Source organism: Sorex fumeus, unplaced genomic scaffold (genome assembly GCF_029834395.1).
Source record: "Sorex fumeus unplaced genomic scaffold, SorFum_2.1 ptg000081l, whole genome shotgun sequence".
Lineage (NCBI taxonomy): Eukaryota > Metazoa > Chordata > Mammalia > Eulipotyphla > Soricidae > Sorex > Sorex fumeus.
Genome location: NW_026606138.1, coordinates 12,444,577 through 12,468,980, shown reverse-complemented (window position 1 = coordinate 12,468,980; position 24,404 = coordinate 12,444,577). Strand labels below are relative to the sequence as shown.

Here is a 24,404-nt window from a genome sequence, read left to right as displayed (position 1 = left end):
TGAACTGAGCATAAACCAGAGATACAAAGGTCACACAACCTTCCCAAATGCCTCCTCCTACCCCTCAATCTGAAAAGACATTTACCAAAGCCGGGGAAGGCAGCCTGGAGTTACTGCGACTAGACATTCAGCACTGGAAGCTGCAGAGAAAAACCCTAATGCCATGTAATCAGCCATGGAGATTTCTGAACTGCCATTTCTGTTGGTCATAGATGGAAATCTCCAGCATACAGCTACAAGTATTATAGGAGTACTTCATTTCAAACTTTTGAGTGGATTTTGCACCCCCACCCCACATCTAATAATATATATTTCATTCACTCAGAAAAAATTTATAGAACACCTACTTTACATCAAACATTGGCTTTCAGCATATGAATTTTGTGTATAAACTGAAGCTCTGCAGGATGTAATTATGATTTTTCTGAACAATACAACTAGTCTGTGCTCCGATGCGTACTCAAATACAAGGCTATCATATACCAAATTCTGTGCTATTTTTAAAAACTCATGATAGTACATAATATGTGGAGTATGGAGCAGATTTTTATAATTATAAAATGTGGTATAGTAGAATTTTCATAAATTAGCTGGGATTACCTAAATACATGGTTCCTATGGGGAATTGCATTCCAAGTTACAAAAAAACTGTGTAAATCAGGCTTTAGTAATAGAAGTGATGATATGCAGATAGATAGATGATTGATAGATAGATAGATAGACAGACAGACAGACAGATACCACTCTACTTCTGCTCCTTTCTAAATACCCTACAAGTAATGGACGGATCTCCTCTGTTGAAAGGCCACTCTGAAGCGGCTCCAAGTTTTACTAAACAGAAGTCTTTGATATACTGAATACTTGTGTGCTTGAGTCTCAGAAAACTAACTCCTACTAAAAACAAAGCAAAACCAATTACTTCTCTCTAATTCAAACCATTCAAAAATCCAAACATTAATTTCATTAGTATATCCCTAAAACTTGAAAAACAAAAAGAGAATAAAAAAAGTCCCACAATTTGCAGTGTCCAAGGTCTCTAGGCTGATTCTTTGGCCCTCAAATTGGGAAGACCCAGCAAGGCATTTCCTATGTAAAATAGTAGTGTTTGTTACTAACGACTGTTCTCCAAACAATAATGTTTACAAAGGTTTGCAAGAAGTAATATCTGCACTGGGTTTGGCAGGATTTGGGGGTGTCTATATTCTAGAGAGGGGATAAAGGGCAAGGCACAGAGAGAGCCCATGCAATAAAAATTAATCTCCAGACAGATTTTCTAACTCTTTTACTATTTTTTACCCAAGAGGATATTTATAATTATTGCTTTTTAAATGCTCATGATGTCACAGATAAAGAACACCAATTGCTCCCAGCAGAACTCTAACTACAGTACATGTTTATAAGAGCAAATTACTGTTTATACATGGACAGGATTGTAAATGAGGGGAAGAACATTACAAATTATATGTTACTGAAAGAAAGCCAAAGCATTTCCAATTCTTTCTTTTCATGAAGAGATTTCATTACCTGCATCATGCCCCCTTCTCTCAGTCCTCTCAATGGACATTGACATGGGTAAGCCTACAAGAAACACAACGGAAATTTAGATTTGTATGTTCTGGTCTCAGAACAGGGACAACACCCAGAGAAATGGCAGCAAAATCACTTACATTTCCACATACCAAGCTACTCTAATAATCATTAGAATAGACACGTTTAAGGGTTGAATGTAAGAAATCAACTGGCCTGGTGACAGTATAGTGAGTAGGGTGTTTGCCTTGCATGCAGCCAAACGAGGGTCAATCATGGGCACTATATACGATCCGCTGAGCCTACCAGGAGTAATCCCTGAGCACAGAGCCAGGAGAATGTCAGGTATGGCCCAAATACATACCCACACAGACACACACAGACACACACAGACACAAACACAGACACAGACACACACACACATAGACACACACACCCACACACAGACACACACTCCAAGTAATCCCTGTCCCAAGAACTACATTTGACCTTCCAATAAATCCATCCAAATTCAATCTCAAGAAACCCAAATGAAGTTGAATATAAACTGGGGCCTTTTCTCTGGAACTTTCCACGAATAAAAGGTTATGACATTCTTATTATTTTTCTTTTTCTACCCTTCCCCTTGCTGTAGTTGCTGTCACCAGGGTAAACGTCAGAGCCATGATTCATGGACATACTTTGTTGTGGTGCCCTTTTATTTATCTTCCAGGGATCAAACTCAAGGTCTCACACCTGCAGGAAATCACTCTACCACTGAGCTAAATCCCAGGCCCACCTCTTTTTTTCCTTATAAACTGCCTACTAATAAAGTCTAGCCCTCCTCTGGGTGGCAGTATATTTTGTGGATAGAACCTTAAAATTTCTACTGTGCTTAATGATCTCAGGAGAGCTGAAGTTTCAAAAACAAATAATAGTATCTTTACCATGGCCTCTAAAACTGTTTTAAAATGAAATGGCTGAGTAACCGCTTAGAATAGGCAGAGCAAAAGTGTTCGTATAATGTCAATCCTTTCTTGTCACTGTTTCCCCTTCACTGGAAACCAAGATGGTTGGGAAAGATGCAAGGGTATGTCATAGCAAAGGAAGAAAGTACCTTTAAGTCATGGTAGGTGTGACTTCCTAGGTACTTCTCACAACCATCCAATGCATCTTTCCTAAACACGGCGCAGAAAGGCAGTAGAAGCCAGACTGCGTGTTTGCTGGGAACTACTGTTGAGAGGCCCCAGGAAATGCCCTCTTCCCCCTTTCTTTGGGAGAAGTTACTGCCTGTGCCTCAGTGCTACTTGCTAACATTCCTAGGCTAAGTGACTTGTCTGACACAGAGACAAGGTGGAGGGCAGCAAGAAGGTGAACTATTAATGAGTACAAGCTTTCTTACTGCTCTGGCTCTATTTAGAACCCAGACACTTAATGGCCCTGTGGTATTATTAACATCTCCATGGCAATGCCTCTCTCAGGGCTGGGATGGACATGAAGTTTGCCCAGGCCATCTCCTGACAGGACCAGTCAGTGCTCGGGGCTTCCAATTTCCCAAAGAGTATGTACTGCTTTTCAAGAACACCATACTACTTTTTGTGCTGGGCTGAGACATGCCATGATCCAAAACAGTCTCCATGCCCTGTGGCCTAGGATGGCCTTCTTCCTTCTTTCTCACCTACAGACTGGCACCAATCCTGGATACTGCTCTGTGGATCAGACCTGCAGCTAAAACCCAGGAAGGGGAAGAGTAGTTTTCAATGTTTCTACAACAGCAGACTGGCACCAGCCTGTGAAGAAGGCTGCCCAGGGGTACTAGGGAAGTAGACTTATGGAGAGAGATGAAAATTCCAGGCATTGGAGATAGAACAGCAGGTAAAGAAGGCACTAGCCTTACACTCATCTGATCTGGGTTCGATCCCCATCACCACATATGGTTCAATGAGCACAGAAGAATGATCACCGAGTAAACAGCAGGAGTACACTCTGAACACAGGTGTGGCTCCTAAGCACCAAACAAAATCCCAGAACTGAAATTCGCATATCAACTCATGAGATATCTACCTTAAAGCAAATGTTAAATAGAACAGCCCATCCCCCCAAAGTTTCTATGAATCAAGCATCATCCTGATACCAAAAGCAGATAGAAACACCACACACACACACACACACACACACACACACACACACACACACGAATTACAGGTCAATTTCCTTGATGAATACAGATGGGAAAATCGTCAACAAAATACTAGCAAATAGAACCCAACAATTCATCAAAAGAATCATACGCCATGACCAAACAGGATTCTTCTCTGGGATGAAAGTGGTTAAACATATACAAGTCTGGCGCCTTAGACCACTCGGCCATCCTGACACCCTACAATCAAGATAATATACCACATCAATAAAGGGGAAAATAAAAACCATATGATAGTATCAGAGAAACCATTTGACAAGATTCAGCACCCATTAATGATAAAACTCTCAACAAAACAGGAATTGAAGAAACTTTCCCCAATATATTCAAAGCCAAAATTTACCACAAGCTCACAGCAAATATTATACTCAACAGGGAAAAACTAAAAGCCTTCCCTCGAAGATAAGGCACAAGACAAGGCTTCCCACTCTTGCCACTTGTATTACATATAGTACTGGAAGTACTTGCCGTAGCAATTAGGCACTAAAAAAAAGATATCAAGGGAATCCAGATAGGAAAGGAAGAAGTCAAGCTCTCACTATTTGCACAGGACTTGACAATGTATTTAGAAAATCCTAAAGATACTACATAAAAGTTTCTAGAAACAATAGATTTGTCTAGTCAAGTGGCAGGCTACAAAATTAATACACAAAAGTTCATGGCTTTTCTACATACAAATGCTGTAATAGAAGAAAAGAGATATTTTTAAAAAGTTCACATTTGTGCCTCAGAAAAACAAGTACCTTGAAATTAGCTTAACTAAAGAGGTAGAAAACCTATACAAAGAAAACTATAAAACACAACTTGATGAAATAAAAGAGATATGAGAAAATGGAAACACATTCCTTATTCATGGATTAGGAGGATAAATATCATCAAAATGACAACAGTTCCAAAAGCATTGTACAGATTCAATGCAGTCTCTATAAGGATACCCGTGCCTTTTTTTTTTTTAAAGAAATAGATCAAACATTTATTCCTGAAATTCATACAGGACAATAAAGATCCCTGAATAGCTAAAGCAGTCCTTGGGGAAGAAGAAGGTGGGAGACATCACTTTCCTCAACTTCAAACTGTACTGGAAAGCAGAAGTAATTAAAATAGCATGGTATTTGGAATAAAGACAGACCCTCAGATTAATGGAATAGACTTGAATATCCTTAAACAGACTCTCAAGTATATGATCAATTAATCTTCAATAAAGGAGCCAAAAATATGAAGTGAGGGAAGGGAAGCCTCTTCAACAAACAGTGCTGGGAAAACTGGTCTGCTACATGAAAAAAACAAACTGTCACTGTCCTCCCATTGTTCATTGATTTGCTCGATCGGGCCCAGTAACGTCTCCATTTATTTTTGAGACTTGTTGTTACTGAGTTTGTCATATTGAATACGTCATAGGTAGCTTGCCAGGCTTTGCCCTGCGGGCGAGATACTCTCGGTAGCTTGCCGGGACCAAACAAAAAAAAAACATCTTAGACTTCTTTCTAATGCTAAGTACAAAAACCAAAACAGAATGGATTAAAGTCCTTGGTATCAGACCTGATTTCATAAAGTACACAGAGAAAAACATAGGCAGAACTCTCCATGACAATGAAGCTAAGGGCATCTTCAAAAATGAAGCACTGCACCACTGACCAAGCAAGTGGAAGCAAAGATAAACAAATGGGACTACATTAAAGCCTCTACACTAAGAAGCCTCTGCATTTCAAAGGAAATGATGACCAGAATACAAAGGCAGCCCATGGAATTAGAAAATTTACTTACTCAACACTTATTTGGGATTAATACCCAAAATATCTGGGCTGGACCGATAGCACAGCAGGTAGGGCATTTGCCTTGTACTAGGCTGACCCAGGTTTGATTCCTCCATCCCTCTCGGAGAGCCCGGCAAGCTACTGAGGGAATCCTGCCCATATGGCAGAGCCTGGAAAGCTCCCCATAGCGTATTTGATATGCCAAAAACAGTAACAACAAGTCTCACAATGGGGACACTACTGGTGCCCGCTCGAGAAAATTGATGAACAATGGGAGGACAGTGCTACATGACAGTACTACAGTGCTACCCAAAATATCTAAGGCAGTAGTAGAATTTTACAAGAAAAAATATACAACCTCATAAAAAATGGGGAGAAGAGATGAACAGAGGCTTCCTCAAAGAAGAAATACAAATGATCAAAACCAATATGAAAAGCTTCTCTACGTTACATTATCTACATTATCAGGGAGACGCAAATCAAAACAGCAAGATATCATCTCACATCACTGAGACACTGTCACACATAAAAAAGATCAACCAGTGCTGGTGTGAATGAGAAGAGAAAGGGACTCTCATTCACTGCTGGTGGGAAAACAATATGGACATTCCTCAAAAAACTTGAAATTGAACTTCCACATGACCAAGCAATACCACTCTTGAGAATATATCCAAAAAACGTAATGCAGAAAAGCCATCTGCACTACTATGTTCACTGCAACACTATTCACAGTAGCCAGTATCTGTAAACAACCAAATTCCCAGGAACAGATGACTGGATAAAGAAACTATGGTACAACTACACAATGGAACACTGTGCAACTTATAGGGGAAATTAAGTCATGAAATTTGCTTATCCCTGGGTGGAAATGGAGAATATCATGTTGAGTGAAATGAGTCAGAGGGAGGACAAACACAGAATGACTGCACTCATTTATGGGATATAAAAAAATGAATCATATTATGTGAATAATACCCAAAGACACTAAAAACAAGGGCCGGGAAATCCGGTCCATGTTAGGAAGCTGCCACAAAGATCAAGGCAGGAGCACAGAGAAGGACAGAGAAGGAACCACTATGACAATAATACTTGGAAATGATCACTCTGGACAAGAACTGCAACTGAAAGGAGGTAAAGTGGTATGCATGATACCCTTTCAGTAACAGTATTACAAACCAGTGTCTAAAAGGAAAATGAGAGAGAGTGAGGGAGAGAAAGAGGGAGGAAAAGTGTCTGCCATAGAGGCAAGCTGCAGGGGGCAGCTGGTGGGTGGGAGGGCAACGGGACATTGGTGGTAGGAAACATGCACTGGTGAAGGGATGGATGCTGGAACATCGCATGACTGAAACTCAACCATGAATAACTTTGTAACTGCATTTCATGGCGATTCGACTAAAAATTAAAATATATGTAAATTCAATAGACACTGGGTATATTGCCTTCTCAAGCTGTTGGTTTTGGGGGAGTTACTCAATTTCTAAACCTTTTTTCCCTCTGCAAATGTCAAATGTGGTTAAATTCGTAGCTCCATGTCATTGGTATCACACCTATTCATTTCCCAGAATACCATGGTCTATTTTAACAAACTACCCAGTGTTGCTTTATCATAACAGAACTTAACCATCAAACATGGGAGAGCAGGAAGCTTCAGAGACATTCTACTGTGGACAATACCACTGAGAGGATGGGGCAGAAGTACAAACAGGCAAGGGTGAGCTTACAATATATATGGACAAAAAACCCGAAATTCTACAGAACCCCCAGAGTTAAGCCAGCACACTTTGATCTTGCTTCCTCTTGCAAACTCTTGGAAAGGATAAATCTATACTCTCTAATGTAGCCTTGAAGATATGGTGGGTGTATGTACACTAACCCCGACTTATGGGCATAAAAACATATATGTGCAGTTAATTTATGAAAATGATAGAATGGAGGATGGAAAACTCTTCAATAAGTGATGCTAGAAAAGTGGATGACCACATGCATACATATGAAACTGGATTGCTCTTTCACCCCACACATACAAATAAACTGAAGGTGGTGGTTCAAGACCTTCAAATATTTTGAAGAAAACACAGGCAAATCACTACACAATATTGGCTTTTGGAATGATTTTCGAGATTTGACTCCAATGACATGGGAAACAAAAGCAAAAGTAAACAAATAGAATGTCAGCAAACTAAAACTGTCCTTGCATAACAAAAGAAACTACCATTGAAACAAAAGACATCCTACTGAAGGGAAGAAAATATTCCTGCATCATATAGCCAACCAACATGTAAAGACTTTTCAAAACAAAACCAAATAAACAACAGAAAAGACTCAAGTGATGGGAAGAAGAGCTACTTTTAAAAAATAAGATAGATGTTGGATGGGGAAATTAAAAAATTATCATTTATAATCCTCAAAATAAAAAGCAAAACTTTAAGAAGGTATCAAATCATGCCTATAAGAATGACTTACATACTATATACATATTCATGTTTGTACACATGTATAAGAAATAATAAGTGCTGGCAAGGTTGTGGAGAAAAAGAATCCTCATTCACTATTAGGGAAGATAAACTGGTACATTCTTTATGCTAAGTCTGAAGGTTTCTCAGTATATGAAAAACAGATCCACCATATGATCCAGAAATTTCACTCCTAGGGATCTATCTGAAGAACACTAAAGAAATTGAGACAAAACAAAAATACTAATCTGAAAGATGTGTATACACCTATGTTCATTGGGCTGGAGCAATAGCGCAGCGGGTAGAGTGTTCGCCTTACTAAGCGGCCAACATGGCCGACCCGAGTTCGATTCCTCCGCCCTTCTCGGAGAGCCCGGCAAGCTACCGAGAGTATTCGATATGCCAGACACAGTAACAACAAAGTCTCCAATGGAGACGTTACTGGGCCCGCTCGAGCAAATCGACGATCAACGGGAGGGCCTTTACCTTTACCTATGTTCATTGAAGCTCTGTTTAAAATAACCAGGATCTGAAGGCAACTCAAATGCTCAACAGTAGATGATGAATAATGCAACTGTGGTATGTGCAAACAATGGAATACTACTCAGCTATGAGAAAAGATGGCATCTTGTCGTTTTCAGTGACACAGGTGAAATAAGTCCTTAGGAGAGAGACAAATGCCACATGATTTTATTTATAGGTGGAATATAAATAATCACAATAAGGCAGCTGAAAGAGTCAAAGAAAAGCAACCCCTAGACTCAGCAGAGAATTGGGGCTATCAGAAGGGAGGGGCCTGGAAGAGGAAGGGGTCAATGAGCAGTGGTGATGTGACCTTGTGGCGTGATATTATACATCTGACAATATGTAGGACTGTACTCCTAAAACATATGCAAACTTGTAATCAAAGTTACCACCATAACAATTAAACTGAAACATGACTATTTCATCATTTCCCAGTGAGAAAGAGGAGTTACAACCAAGCAACTATTTGAGAAAATAAAGGTAGTGTTTCTTTAAAAAAGAAAAAAACATAACAATACCTAAGAATGACAGCAGTGATGTCCTCTCAGGAATGGAAATTCCAAGCCATCCTTAAAGCAATCAGCTAATTCAAGAGCAGGCATCAAGGACCTTCTCTATCAGCCACTGACCTAAAGTTCTCATTGATTCAGAGTGACTCAGAACAAAAAAGGAAACTGATATGGGATATGGGCAATGTGGGTTATTCTAGAAAGAGAGTTTTGCTGCTCACGTAACCCACGGGAAAAGAGGAACCAAGAATCTGGCTAGTGGCTTTGCCTTGTCTTCTGAAATGGATCATGAGATGCCTGTTCAGAGAAAGAGCCTGCCTACTAACTCCTTGCACTTGATTAAACTCCCCACCATCCCACTCCAGCCCTCCCCGCCAATCCCCTAATTACCTTCTTCCCAAAGGAACATGAAAATTTCTCACTGTATGCAGCATTCTCCCAGGGGGAAAGGGCCAAGATGCTGGTAAATGCCTGCAAATGTTTCTCCATGTCTCCGCTCATCAGCTTTGCCTCGAGTGAGGTTTAAGGATGTGGTACCCAGGCTATAGACTGTAAGGAGCTGACCAGAAAGTCACAGGGTCGACAGACAATCCAGGTATCAGAAGGCTCCACCAGACACAGCAGGCACAATACAACCAATTCTTTAAAACTGTCCATCAACAGAATGTCCAGGTATTCCTCAGTGTAAGGGATGAAAAAGTTATAGAGATACAAGGAATCCATGAGCTGAGGAAGCTGGGAACCTTAGGAATTTGGGGTGAAGAGGCTCTGAATATTGCCAGTATCATCAGGTGACATGCAGGCTTAAGAGCACCTCTACTCCTCAAGGTGACCTTGTAGGGTGAAGTCAGAGGCACTCATGAACTCGACTCACCATATGGCTTATCATTCAAACTGCAGAAGTAATGGCCCCTGAATTTCAGTGACAAGATTCTTGGTTTTGCCCCTTATCTCCATATGTATGTCAGAACATAGCACAGTACCTGGCAAACAATACAGAAAATGAACAAAGCACTCTGTCCCCACTGAGCTATGCTGCTTGTTGGTAGGGCACCTTCTAAGGGGGAGAAGTGTCTGAGTTTGGGCCAAGTCCCATCTCAACCCCTATCTCAATTGAGCAGAACGTCCTATGAAACAGGGCAGTTAAAATTAGCTTGGTTTCTGAGATGGGGAAACTCAGGTCCATCTGAGCTTAGTGAGGTTAATGGATGGGCCCAGAGTCCCAAAGCTCCCATGAAGAGCTGCGACCTGACCCCAGTCTTCAACCTCTAAACTCAAAACACCACAGATGCTTAGATTTCTAGCAAGATTCAATGCCCTTCTCTGCCTTGATACACGTACTTGGAGGAGATGGGCCCTGTATGACCACCAGCTACCCAAACCATTGTCCACATAGGCTTGTCGAAATTCCCAGTGTGAGGAGAGGCCAGGCAGCATAGCAGACACAATGCAACCAATTCTTTCACTGTCCAAAAACAGAATTTCCAGGAATTACTTAGTGTAATGTAAGGTAAAGGTAAAGGCCTTCCCGTTGTTCATCGATCTGCTCGAGCGGGCCCAGTAACGTCTCCATTGGAGACTTTGTTGTTACTGTGTCTGGCATATCGAATACTCTCGGTAGCTTGCCGGGCTCTCTGAGAGGGGTGGAGGAATCAAACTCGGGTCAGCCATGTTAGCTGCGTGCAAGGCAAAACGCCCTACCGCTGTGCTATCGCTCCTTATGTAGATGCTTTATAAAGATATAAAGAATCCATGAGCAGTGGAAGTTTGAGAGAAACCATGGTGCAGTCACTCCCACAGACACAGGAGGCCGAGAGTCTAATCTTGCTGTCACTCAGCAAGAGTGGTCCCCATCCCTTGATGCCTGCTAGGACCCTTGTCTTCTCTTTGCAGAAGGAGGCCTGTGGAGGTCAGAGCTGAGGGCTGCTGACCAGTGCTCATGTGTCAGAATGCCCTGGAGGGTTAACACCAAAGAATGTGCTTTCTACCATGTTCCACAATGTTACTGAGGCTGTGCGTGTCTGGACCTTCCTCTGGGTACCACAGACATACAGGAACCTTCCTCTCTGCAGCTGAGCTTCCAGCTCTGGTCAGAGCAAATCTGATCACAGCACCACTGATCCTCTTTAAAAGATTTGATATGGTGTTGGCATGGTGGATGCTTGAAATGCCCATGAACAGGATTGCAAATCGTGATACATTTACAAAAATGGAGGGAAGTGGAGTTCTAGGGAGCTAAGCAGCTTCTGCCTTTAGCTGTGTTCAAGACAGGGTCAGGGAGATGAAAACTCCCTCCCCACCCCAGGATGAGATAGGGCAGACACACCAGGCAGACACGCAGGAACAATCAGAGCATCACCGCCCATAGCATACTCCAGGGAGGACACAAAATACTGAAGCTTCCATGGAGCTCTCTGGAGTTTGTGCCCTTCAGTTTCCAGGGATGTAACCTCAGGCCAGGGGTCTCTGGAGCTGGCATGATTGTACTTAACCACAAGTCTAAAGCTGGCCAATGCTGCCCTATTAACCAACACGAATCCTCAACCTGCCCAGAGACAGGGTGGCAAAAAGTGTTTCCTGGGCTGGGTTTACAGCTGCAGGGCTTGTGACAGCAGAGATCTGTGAACTGTTTAGCTGTGCAGAGGAATCACTGGAATAATGATCATTTTTCATCCTACCCCCCTCCCTTGCTCGTTGGAAGCAAAGAGGCCTTAATTGCTTCTTGAACTGTGCACAAGTGGGCCGTTGACTGGGACTGTAATTCAGCATGAAGAAGCAAAGGAAACTCAGAAACAGATTCTGGTGGGACCATGTCTTCAACGGAAATAAGCCACAGCAGCCCAGACATGGCCAAGTTAAACGAGTTCTTCAGGAACACCCTGGGTTGGGGTCAGTGGTGGCACTCAAGATTCCACAGTGTTATCAGAGCGGGTGTCTTTCTTCAAGTGAGTGGGGAGAAACAAAGAGGAAGAGCAAGAACAGAGATTACTTTGGAAGGATATCGCATGGAGGGTTCTCTAGCAGATTCCTGATGAATGAGAGGAAAGGATTCTACATCCTCTTGTCTGTTATGTACTATCACTCTCCTAATCAATGTCTCAGATATATGCCATGTCCACAACAGCGGGGGGGCAAAGGAAGGGGCTTCTGAGTTATTTTCTTCAGCCAACGCCGCACAGTTCTGGAAAGGGGGTGGACTTGGAGAGGCATAAAATGTTTGTTTGCTGACTTCATTTATTTCATTTCCCCTTTGTCTTCCCTTGGTCACTGCTATTATTGGGCTGTGCCAGAAGTTCGCATACTTGGCTGCTATGTGCCCAGGGCCAACTGGTTGTAGTTTCGGGGGTGCTCTGGGGTTCCCACACTAGGCTGCGATACTGGAGAGCCAGGGATCACACACACACACACACACACACACACACACACACACACACACACACACACCCATGTGGCACTGTGAGGTGGTGCTGAAGCTCAAATGCAGGCCCTGAAGGCAAGTGCTGCATGAAGCCACACTCCCAGGGCAACACCCCCAGAGCAACTGTCTAAGCTGCCTCAGCTGTCCCTCCCCTGCTAAGTCAAGGCTGCGTTTGCTCATGCAACACAGGCTGAAGGCTCTTGAAGAGGATGAGCACTGGAGAAGCCTGGCCTGCTCTGCGCCCTTGGCAAACACACCTCTCTGTGTTTAGTGGACAAGGAAGCAGGCCTTCCAAGAAAATCTCACAAGCAAAAATGTGCGTTATGCAGGAGAGATAGTACAATGGGTAGGGTCTATGCCTAGCACGTTGATGAGGTTCAAGTGCTGGCATCCCATAGGATCCCTCGAGTACCGCCAGGAATAATTCCTGAGTACAGAGCCAAGATTAAGCCCTGAGCACTGCTGGGTGAGGCCCCCGAACAAAACAAAATTTTTTAAAAAAAAATGTGCCTTGTTACTGCTCTGTTCTGTGAGGCTCCAGAAATAAAAAGAAATGCCTAGAAGGCCTCTGAAACCTTCTATTACACCCATTCAGGGATTCTGTTCTTCCAACAGGCACTGCATCCACCGCCCTGATGGAGCCCTGCCATTTCTGAGGCCTAGTGGACAGAAGCCACTGTGTGTGCTACACCCCTGTGCCCAGAGGGCATGAGGGTCCTCAGTTCCATACTTCATATTGGGTTCTGTCACATGCTCAAGCACATACATGGAACTGCAAACCTGGTTCTAAATCAAGCCTCCGTGCTGAGCATGAGCCTCTGCAACCACAAAGGACTGATACCCAGCCCCAGCAAAGCAACCACTGGACGATAAGGAGAGGATCTGACAATAATTAACAGCCACCGGGGACAGGCTTTGCGTGAATCCACACAAAGGGTGTCTGAGGGCTTCTTTCATTCAGCCACAAGAATACCCATAGGAGGCTGATGCTATCATGAATCTGTACGTCTCAGAGAAAACCAACACACCGAGGAAACAAGCAGACTGCAGGCATCTTACTGATAATGGGCAAGTCACAATCTGAGTCCACATGTGATTTCAGTATCCAAGCTCTCATCTTCCCAACCATGCAGCAATCATGACAACAAGCAACAATCAAGGGGGAACATTTCCGATTCTTTTTATCTCAGAAAGTCCCAGAGCTTAAATGCCTACTACAGGTTGGGTGAAGAGCTGGTTCTTCATATGCTGTCCAATCTTTACAGCAACTGTAAAGGGGACAATCTATGCTCATTGAATTGTCACAGAAACCAGGAATCCACGGGACAGAGCAGCTCACCTCTGCTCCCTCAGCACAGACCAGAGGCCAATAGGAGAATCAGTTCAAAAGCCACGTGTTTCTCACCCTCCTTCATGGGACACTTGTCCAAGGTCTCTTATTAACCCATTATAGACATATGACCATGCCCTCCTAACTAGTAGAAAATTAGGTGAACTTTAACCCAGGGAATACCAAAATCAATGCCATTCATTCCTTCAGAACACTGTGCTAAATCACAACAGAACTGGTATGAAGAGTTCAATGTCACTGTCACTGTCCTCCCATTGTTTATCGATTTGCTCGAGCAGACCCAGTAACAGTGTGAGACTTGTTGTTACTGTTTTTGGCATATTGAATATGTCACGGGCATTCGTGACATATTTGCCAGGTGGGCGAGATATTCTCGGTAGCTCTCCTAGAGTGGTAGAGGAATCGAAGGTGGAGGAATCGAACCCGGGTCCGCCGGATCGGCCACATTCAAGACAAATGCCCTACCGGTTGTGCTATTGCTCCAGCCCGAAGAGTTCAATGAGAGAAAGAAATTATTTATTTCATTACCAGATTTCATATGCGGTTCCACATCGTTCATCTAGTTTCTTCAATTTTTTTTCCCATGGCATAAGCCTGACTTTATTTCCCTAGAGACAGGATATGCATTCATTCCTTGAGCAATTATAACCCAACCTGCATAACCAAGACACATAAGAGGATTCCAAGAGTCTCTTAATAGATGATTCTCTCCTGCATCGTCCAGTTCATTTTTTACTGAGTCAGAAAAATTACAGGGAAAATATCACTATCACTATCACCCCGCTGTTCATTGATTTGCTTGAGCAGAAACCAGTAACGTCTCCATTCATCCCTGTCACGTGCTAGTATAGCCTTATGGCATATTAAAGGCTCTTTCAGGGTCAGGGGAATGAGGATCATCATTGTTACTGTTTTTGGCATATCGAGTATGCCATGGGTAGCTTACCAGGCTTGCCACTCTGCTTAACGTTCATTCATTTAAAGAAAGCCTTTGATTCTGTTGAGACGGAAGCGGTCATTGAAGCCCTAGCCAATCAGGGCACTCAAGCCCAATACATCAGGATCCTCCGTGAGCTGTATTGCGGATTCACTACCAGGATCTCACCATTCTACAAAGAAGTGATTGTTGATGTCAAGAGAGGGGTGCGGCAGGGTGATACCATTTCACCGAAACTCTTCAGTGCCACCCTCGAGAACATCATGCGACGACTGGAATGGGAAGGAATGGGAGTGAATATAGATGGTCGGCAACTACACCACCTCTGCTTTGCTGATGACATTGTTTTAATAACACCAAACATCAGCCAAGCGGCACAAATGCTGGCCGACTTTGACTGTGAGTGTGGAAAGGTAGGACTATAGCTGAATCTTACGAAGACAATGTTTATGAGAAACAGCCTTGTTCCTGACGCCCCATTCGCTCTCAATGGAACGACCATCTCCGAATGCAACAGCTATGTGTATCTAGGTCGAGAGGTCAACATGAGAAATGACCTGGCACCTGAGCTGCGCAGGAGGAAGAGAGCGGCTTGGAACGCCTTCAAGAACATCGAAGAAATAGCTAAGAGGACGAAGAACCTCCTGTTCCGGGCACATCTCTTTGATTTCACTGTTCTTCCTGCATTAACATATGCCTCAGAGACCTAGGCCCTACGCAAACAAGATGAGAACGCTATTCAGGTCTCCCAAAGAAGAATAGAAAGAGCTATGCTTGGAATATCACGTTTCACTCAAATGAGAGAACGAATCCGGAGTTCTGACATCTGTCGACGATCAAGGATCAGGGACGCTGTCTCATTTGCCAAGGTGTCGAAGAAAATCAGATGGGCTGGTCACGTAATGAGATTTAAAGACGACCGTTGGACTAGAGCTGTTACTGATTGGATTCCACGGGATGTCAAGAGACCGCGTGGCCGCCCACCTACCAGATGGTCAGACTTCTTCGTCAAGATCATGAACGATCGGTTTGAGGCCCTTCATGTTCCCGGAGCGAACAGATGCCATTGGGCTACACTAGCACGTGACAGGGACAAATGGAGACGTTACTGGCGCCCACTCGAGCAAATCGCCAACTAACGGGAAGTTAAGTGATTAAGTGATTAAGTGAAGCTTACCAGGCTCTGCCGTGCGGGTGGGATACTCTTGGTAGCTTGCTGGGCTCTCCGAGAGGGATGGAGGCTTTTGGGGCAGTCTCTAATCACCTTTACAGGTGTTCCCAGTCAGGGGAAAATATATAAGTTCAAATATAGTGTCAAATACTATCTGCGCTGCAGGAAATATGGGGAAGGAACAAAGGGTATAACAGCTATTAAGAGTTGATTGAGCCAACTGAGAGACACTATATCTGCCTATGGTCAACCCAGGTTCAATTCTTGGAAGCAAATATGGTTGCCCTGAACCCTAACAGAAGAAATCCCTAAGCCAGGAGTAAGCACTCCTGGATATGACCCCCAAACAAAACAAAAGTAATTGACTGAGATGGCATCTTGCTCCTACTCTATCGTATAGAAGAACAAGTCCCTTCTTTCCTCAAAGTGCGGGTGGGGAATTGGGGGAGGTACCAACACAATCCACTGATCATTGTGTGAGCTTTACTCTTTCTGGCCAGGTCATGAAGGAGCAGTTCTTAGGCAGACCTTTTGTGCTGGTATTTCTCCTGCCACTGGTTTTTTCTTTTCTGTACAACCATGACGAAGTTACTGTACCTTGTAAGAACTCAACTTCCATGTTTGTAAATGAAGACAGTGACATTTTTAATTGGTAGAATGGGGTCTGCCACATCGATAACAAAGCCAGCATACAACCTGATAATATAAGGAGTGTCAAACTCAAGATGTGTACAGCCATGCTAAAGGCTGCTCATTCAACCAGCCCTAACAGGTAGTGGAGAAATCCAAGATATCCGAGGCATCCTCTCTGGCTCCTGGACTCTGCAATTTCTCTGGACACTTCTGCGTTCCACCAAAACCCCATCTGGTTTACTTTCATCCAGTCTTCCAGCTTAGCCTAAACCTCCAGCCCTCGTTCCTCCTGAAGATGCCATCTTATCCCAAGAGGGATGCCTCCTCCCCTGTGCTCTCAAAGGACCTATACACACCCTGATCTCAGCCCCTGTCACTGGCTGCCAAGCCCCTATTTTCTTGCCCCCATCCCCCAGGAGAGCATGAAAACCTGAAAGGCAGGGCCACCCACTCCACCTGCACCTGCAGTTCCTAGTTCAGTAACAGGCAGCTCTGGTGTCCAAAAACCATGCAGTCAGGACATTAGAGCTTCCACAAATTTACCTTCATCAGAAAGACCTGCTGGTAAAAGTGTGGTGTTGACTCTGCCATCCTGTCTTTCTTCTATCAGACGTTGTCATGTCTCTGGGCAAGAAGAAGGGATGGGTGGGATATGTGACAGGGAGCTGGGAGGCCACAAGTAGACACTGCATGTTTTGAACGACTCTGAATATGATCGCAGCTGCCAGATATGCAAGGGAGCATGGATGTTTTTCAGACTTTCTCCCAATGCCTGGCGTAAACACATGTGCAAAGAATTCAGGTCAGTAACAATATCGCTCTGCTCTCCTGGGAGCTGTTTCAGATTCTGGCTTTATCCTTACCCCTACATAAAGAGCCTGGGATGGGACTGCAGCTTCTAGAATTACAACTATTTTGTCAACTTGTCATTTGACTCACTGGCCAATGCCTCTCCCTCTGGGTTTGGAGATATTTTGCACAGGAAGAAAGCAATCAAGGGAATAATCAATAGGGTCAGTGGATTCTCCCATCTTCAAGGTCTCTAGTTCTGTCCCACAGCACACACATATTTCTGCTAAGCACCAGGGAGACCCTCATATCTGTTACCTCCTGTGCTGCAGGTAATCCAAGATCTTAGCCTCGGAGAGTCTTCTAAGGGTCTAAGGTGCTAGGTAATCTCAGCTCCCTCATTGGGCGAACTCATCTAAGCAGACAGAAATACCTGAAGTGGCTAACACTGTTCTTATTGCCTTAAAAATAATTGTACCCTTAGCCTTTAGGGATTTATATTTGGAAGTGGGAAATGAACTAAATATGACTTATAAAAAGGCAAGAGGGTGAGTCATTTCAAAAATTATTTAGAAGCATGGGACCAAAATACATATCTGCAGATGTTGATTGTGAACTGGTCTTATTGGTTTAATAATTTTCCAGTCCAAATACCTTTCCCAAATTACAGTTTACTTCTCAAAGCAAACTTAGCATATCCACAGCTAGTGATAAAGCCCACCTGAATTACAGCATAATCAATAATTAGTACCCTCAATTGTTAGGATCTGCCTTGGGAATAATAACTAGATTTATGGAAACTTGAGAAACAGAAGACATAACTTTAGATTTCATCTTCACTGGTTCATCAGAGAAAATCACAGTCACTTCACAGGTTAGCTAGGACCACCATCTGTCAAAATTTTGTCAACTGCTGTATTTGTGAGTCATAATAGAGTCATTGTTTTTTCTACTATTTGTAAGGGTCAGAAAATGGCCACTTCCAGTGCTGCTGGGGGTGCCTGGATAGTACTCTGAATGCTGGGGATGGATACTACCACTGGCATGATCTCCCTTGCCAGGGAACTAGAATGTTCTTTCCATCATCGGGGGTGAGGGACAAATGCCAATGGGTAGCCTTTGAGGAAGAGTTACACTAGCACAGTTTTTTCTAAAGGCTACATCATGTTATAAGTAAATGACCTTCAATTATTTCTTGGGCATAGTTTAGGCTAAAGCAGTCTAGAAATCTGAGAAGATATAAAAAAAAAAACGAATAATTTACTAAGCCAGCTTCATAGTAAATCCAAGAATCAAAGAGCACTAGAAGAAGCTTTCAGAGCCTGTCACCCTAACCCCACCTTTCACTTGCCAATGAAGACAGGGAGGCAGAGAATGGCTGAATGAATTCTCCCATGATGACCTGGGAAAGCACAGAACTAGATTAAACTGGAAAGGTGCTGGGGGAAATCTTCAACACTCTGATTCTTCAGGTCCCTAGACTCAATGAAACCTTACTTCTCACGGGTTGGAGAGAAAGTACAAGGTTAGGGCATTTGCCTTGCTGCAGCCAACCCCCCGTTCCATACCTGATATCACATAGGGTACTCTCAGCACTGCCAGGCATGATGTTCAAGTGCATAGCCAGGAGTAAATGTTGAGCATCACTGGGTGTGGCCCCAAACCAAAACCAGAATCACCCTTCTCAGCATTTCACAAAAAGACAGGACAAAGACCAGAAAATATCCTTCAAAAGGTACTAAAAAGATGTTAGAACTGTTTGTTGTAGTGGAGGGCGGTGGCTGGCAATCCCTTGAGGAGACTTTCTCCAAACGCTCCTCCCCCAGCCCCCCCCCCCCCCCCACACACACAGGCCACCAATACCAAGACCCTATTCTGAGGTCCTTGTGGCTTCCTTCTCTTCTGACTGGCCACAATTGTTTCCCCTAACTTACTCATTTAAGCTCCAGGTAGAAACTAAAGGAAAGATCAAGAACATGAAACATCTGGCTCCAGGGTAGAACAGAAAAAAGATAAGAGCTGTTTGTCAGATTGCTTAGACTTGAGCAGGTAGTTTCCCAATGCAAAATCATCACACCCACAGATGTTCAGAAATGAAGTGATTAATTTCTTTGCCCCTCCAAATTTGAAGGCAGCAATTTCTCCATGTTCAGAAGTCCAATATATTTCAGAAAATCCTTTGTTATAAGAAAAGTGCATTTTAAACAAACCCAAAGAGCCCCAGAATATATCTGTTGCAGAGTTTGTTCATCTGGGAACAACTTCTGTAGTGCTCTTAGCCTAAATTGGAAGCTAGGAAAGAGAAAGAAAACCCCTTGCCACAGCCTACCTCTCCCTGCTAAAGGGCTGCTTCCACGGGGACCGAGATGGAGTCAGTCTCATTATGCAGGACCAGTAGGAGGTGGGGATACAGAGACCTCCCCTCCACTCCTGATGATCAAGTCTGAGAGCTTGAAGAAAGATAGAGGAAGAAGACAAAAATAAAAGGTACCTTGAGTCATTACTCTGCGGATACCTAAAAATGCTTCACACATATCACACCACATACATACACACACAGACACATACAGAAAGTGAAAGAGAGAGAGAGAGAGAGAGAGAGAGAGAGAGAGAGAGTCTGCTGTCTCTGCTCTTCACTCACTTCACCAATGCATAAGATCCAGGGCTTAGCTGGGTACAAGTGGACACGGTACTCTTTACCTCAAAGGCATTCCCTTGTGACCTACCTGAAGGGTGGGTCACAGCAGGAAGAAGGGAGCTCTTGTTGAGACTGGTCCTTCAAGGACTGTCTTCAGCTGCTAGAATTCCCCACCATGCCTCTCAACATGCTACTTCCTCTTCTTAATTCAGAGCACTGGGGACTATTTGCTATTTTCCTCCAGATTCACTAGAGAAACATGATTCTTCTAGACTCCACAGACCATACTGGGAGAAGTTCATCAAACTGGACATTCACCTACATGGCAGAGAAAATCTGCCAGGTACCAAACATGCAGGCCAGTATCAAAATTTTCATACCCTATCTAGGAAAGGCAAAACATCAACTTGCTGAGGGCTCTTGTCCAAGCCTAGAATAAACACAAAAGACGGACGTTACCTGTGGACAATTTCAGAGGTATTTAAGGAAAGGCGAACAGCTGACACTCTTTGGGTACTTATGTATCTCCTCAGAAATGCACGCGCATGTGCGTGTATATGTGTGCATGTGCTTCGTTTTCTAAATTTCAAGTATTTTATTACCAGTTTGAGTTCTCTTGGCAGAACCTTCGAGTGTTCTTAGTAACAGATGCCTGGAGGAGAAGGATGCTAGGAGTTCTGAAACAGAGCAATGCACGGCGTCAGGGAAGCAGCTGCTCCACTCGAGTCACTGTGTATACAACTTCACCAAGAGTGTTTAGGAAACAGATCATTCTGGAACCTATACCACCTATTCAAAATGCAAGCCCTTTCAGTTCCACCCATACTGTTTTTTCCTATGCTGTTTGTTTTCTGCCATGAGCTTGAGCAATCTGTTTATGCTGTGTGTGTGTACGTGTGTGTGTGCGCATAGTGCATGTGTGTACATATGTGTATGCACATACGTTCTCTCTCTCTCTCTCTCTCTCTCTCTCTCTCTCTCTCTCTCTCTCTCTCTCTTTCCTTCTCCAGTCTGGATAAATATCCCCAAGTGACTCTTAATCCTCAACCGTAATTCCCAGTGATTGCACTGACATGATGATAACGGGGAAGCCCATTCTCCCTCCTTCACCCCTCCCTCTCTCCTCCCTGGTTGCTAAGCTCAGCCAAAGATGCTCTAGGGAGCTGTTTCTCTGAAAAAGGAGATTCAACAGCAGGGTCACTGGGATTTCAAATGAAGAGAGGTTGCCCAGAGTCTCAGGGGAGCTCAGTCACAAACCCTTTTGTGTCTGCACTGACCCAGGAGTGAGTTCAGGCTTCTTCACCACCACAACACCAAGGAGTGGAGAGGGAATTCCCTATGTCACAGGTACTGGCGCAGGCATGGAGGAGAGCCAGACAGTCTGGCTCTCCCTGCCCGCAGTCCCATAACCATAGCAATGTGCTGGAAGGAGAGGAGTTGACAGCAGCAGTGAGTCAAACAGTACTTCTCACACTTGGGTTGAATAACACCTGGAGGCCTTGTTAATGAAACAGATCCCCGCGCCCACCTGCTGAGTCTGATTCAGATAGTTGGCACAGGGTCTCAGAATCTGCATTATGAACATATCCCAGATGCTGCTTCAGTGCATGCCTGAGATCTCACCTGCCAGGCCTGCATACCAAGGAAGGTTCCAGCTCAAGTACTCAACCGCTCTGTCCCCTTACTTGATGGCTCATGGGAAGTGAGAACTCCTTCACCCCAGTCTTATGGATATTCCAGAAGGGTCTTCAAAACGCCAAGTCCTTCCCCCAAATAACCCAGTTCTTCCCTACCAACAACTACTGCTCACATATCTTCACGGAAAGGGAGCAAAGCTGTGGGTGAAGAATGCTACTGGCTTAAGGGATTCAGCGGTAGCAACTCCTTTGTGGGCATTTGAAAACCAGTGAAAAGAACAATATTAAAAAAAAAGTACCACCCTAAAACAAAGAAAGAATTCTAGAAAGCTGCACAGGCTCTTGTGCATTACTTGGACAGACATGAAAAATATCTTCAAAGTAACAGAAAACCTAGAAGCTTTATGAGGCACATGCTCAAAGATTTGCCTAGTTGTAGCACTGTAGCACTGTCCTCCCACTGTTCATCAATTTGCTCGAGCGGGCACCAGTAACATCTCCATTGTGAGACTTGTTGTTACTGTTTTTGGCATATCAAATACATCACGGGGACCTTGCCAGGCTCTACCATGTGGGCAAGATACTCTCAGTAGCTTGCCGGGCTCTCTGAGAGGGGCAGAGGAATCAAACCCAGGTCAACAGCATGCAAGGCAAACACCCTACCCGCTGTGCTATTACCCCAGCCCCTTGCCTGACTCCTAGAGCTATAATCCTTTTCAAATTGTAAAACCAGAACATTTTCTACTGACCAGCAATCTGACCCTTGTCCATCAGATGCTTGTACATTCCCACATGTGGTCGTGCTCCGAATTATGAGGTCCGGTTAGTGGAGAAAGCAGAAAGCACAGGTCCGGGAGATTCAGGGATGATGTTCTGAAAGAACTATGATTCCAAGGCTTGTTTTCTGATGGAATTCCCATACACAATGGGCCCCCGAACAGCATGTGTTTGAAATATGGGGATCCACTTACATGTGGATTTATTTTTATGTCAACATATGCATATCTAAGATTCAACCAATCTACGTGAATAGAAGTTAGATGAATGCATACGTATGAAACCTATAGGTACTGGATAAAGCTGACCAGCTCCTAGTAGCATTCTGGAAAAGGTGTTAGGGTATGTCGGACACCAGTCCCCAGAGGATGTTAGAGTATTATAGCAATGAAGTTACATGAAGATTATTGTCTATGTGGGTCAGGACCCCCAAACTCAATAGCTGGTCATCTGAATTTCTTTCTTTCTGCCTTTGGGCCACACCTGGTGATACTCGGGAGTTATTCCTGGCTTTGCGCACACACACAGTATATAGATTGAACCCGGGTTTGCCACTTGAAAGCAAATGCCATGGTCATCTGTATTTCTGTCCATCTGAAATTATTCATATTCAAATGAAAAAGCTCATGCTAAGATAGTTGAGAGAGAATTTAGAAGAAAAAAAACTCAGAGTAAATGCCACCATGTATTTGTGGGATAAATAGTTCAAAGGGCTAAGAATATACTTAATATGCAGGAAGTTTCAATCCCCAGTAACATGGTTTATCAAGCACCACAGAACTGACCCTTGGGCACAAAGGCTGAAAAAATCTGAGGTGGCCCAACAACTAATATATTTATATTTTTCTGCAAAGAGCCCATTACTATGAATGTATTATAGGCATTAAATGAATTAAAACCAAATTAGCATCATAATTTATTAAAATAAAAGAGAAGTGTACTTTTTATTTAAAATTGTATTCTATAAGCTAAATTTTATTTTGATCATTTAGTAATAAGACCAAACGAAATTTTGTCAAATGAAATAGGAGTTTGGTAAGAGGTCCATAAGATTCAAAGCCTTCCCTAAATTTCCCAATGGCATTTGGAAAACTTTTTTATTTATTAGAACCAGAGATTAGCAAACAATAGTTCACTGCCTAATTTTTATAGATAAAATTTTACTGGGCACCAATGATATTTTTTTAAATATTGTCATTCTATGATGGCAGAATGAAACAATTGCTACCAAGAGCATATAATCTGCAAGTTTACTTACTATGTACCAATTAACAAATTGTTTTACCAGTCCCTGGTTCAAATGAAGGTAAGGAAATGGCACAGCAATTTAAACCTTAATATCCCGTGCCTATAAGGGCCAGAGAGATAGGACGGTACATAAGAAGCTTGGTCAAGCCTGGATTTGATCCCTGGCACCACAAATGGTCTCGCAGACCCCAGCAGGAGTGATCTCTGAGTATAGAGCCAAGTGTAAACTGATGTGGTCCCACAAAGTATCTAATGCCTGTATATTCCAAATAATTACCTTTCAGTTAACTACAAACCTGTTATTCAAAATCCTGTCAGGCAAGATCAGAATCCTATCCCTTTTTTCAGCTATGCATTAGCATCTTCAAATGTAAAATAATCATTGTTTGAAATTTACACAGCTGGTTAACAAACTTTTAAAAGCCTATTCTATGCAGAGTATGAAAATCAATTTAAAAACTGAAAATTTATATAGACCCCCATATCAACCAACAAAGAAAAGGAGAGCTCACTAATCACAAATTATTGCATGTGACTTGAGTCAAATAAAAACAAAGCAACACATGAGAAATGGGGTAAATTGGGATTTTAGAAGCCATAAGTCTGCAGTTGGCAGATAAAGTGCCATCTCAGATAAGCACATTTGATTGTCACTAATGTTAATATATGTTGGTAACAGTCAAGCACTGCACACCAGAGGTTAGCTTTACTGCTTATATGCAGATGTTTGCAATACTGAATCTTTGCCATAACCCTGTGGGAATGACATATTTTATGTGCTCCATAGTGAATTTATGGCCAGAAAGCCATAAACGTTATAGTTTTTCAAACCTTTTGCTTGTGGATATTGTAACAGTG

General features: G+C 43.2%; 1 protein-coding gene across 2 annotated transcripts in view; it reads right to left on the bottom strand.

Annotated features, from left to right (window-relative positions):
• The window catches only part of RORA (RAR related orphan receptor A), a 744,445-nt gene that overhangs the window by 567,766 nt on the left and 152,275 nt on the right, over positions 1 to 24,404 (bottom strand). Inside the window, exon 2 of one of the 2 annotated variants that reach the window (XM_056130838.1) lies at positions 1,525 to 1,578. The exons of the other annotated variant lie outside the window; for it this stretch is intronic. Coding sequence (XP_055986813.1) covers positions 1,525 to 1,578 — 54 coding nt within the window. The remainder of the gene's footprint in view (positions 1 to 1,524; positions 1,579 to 24,404) is intronic. 2 annotated transcript variants of the gene reach the window in all.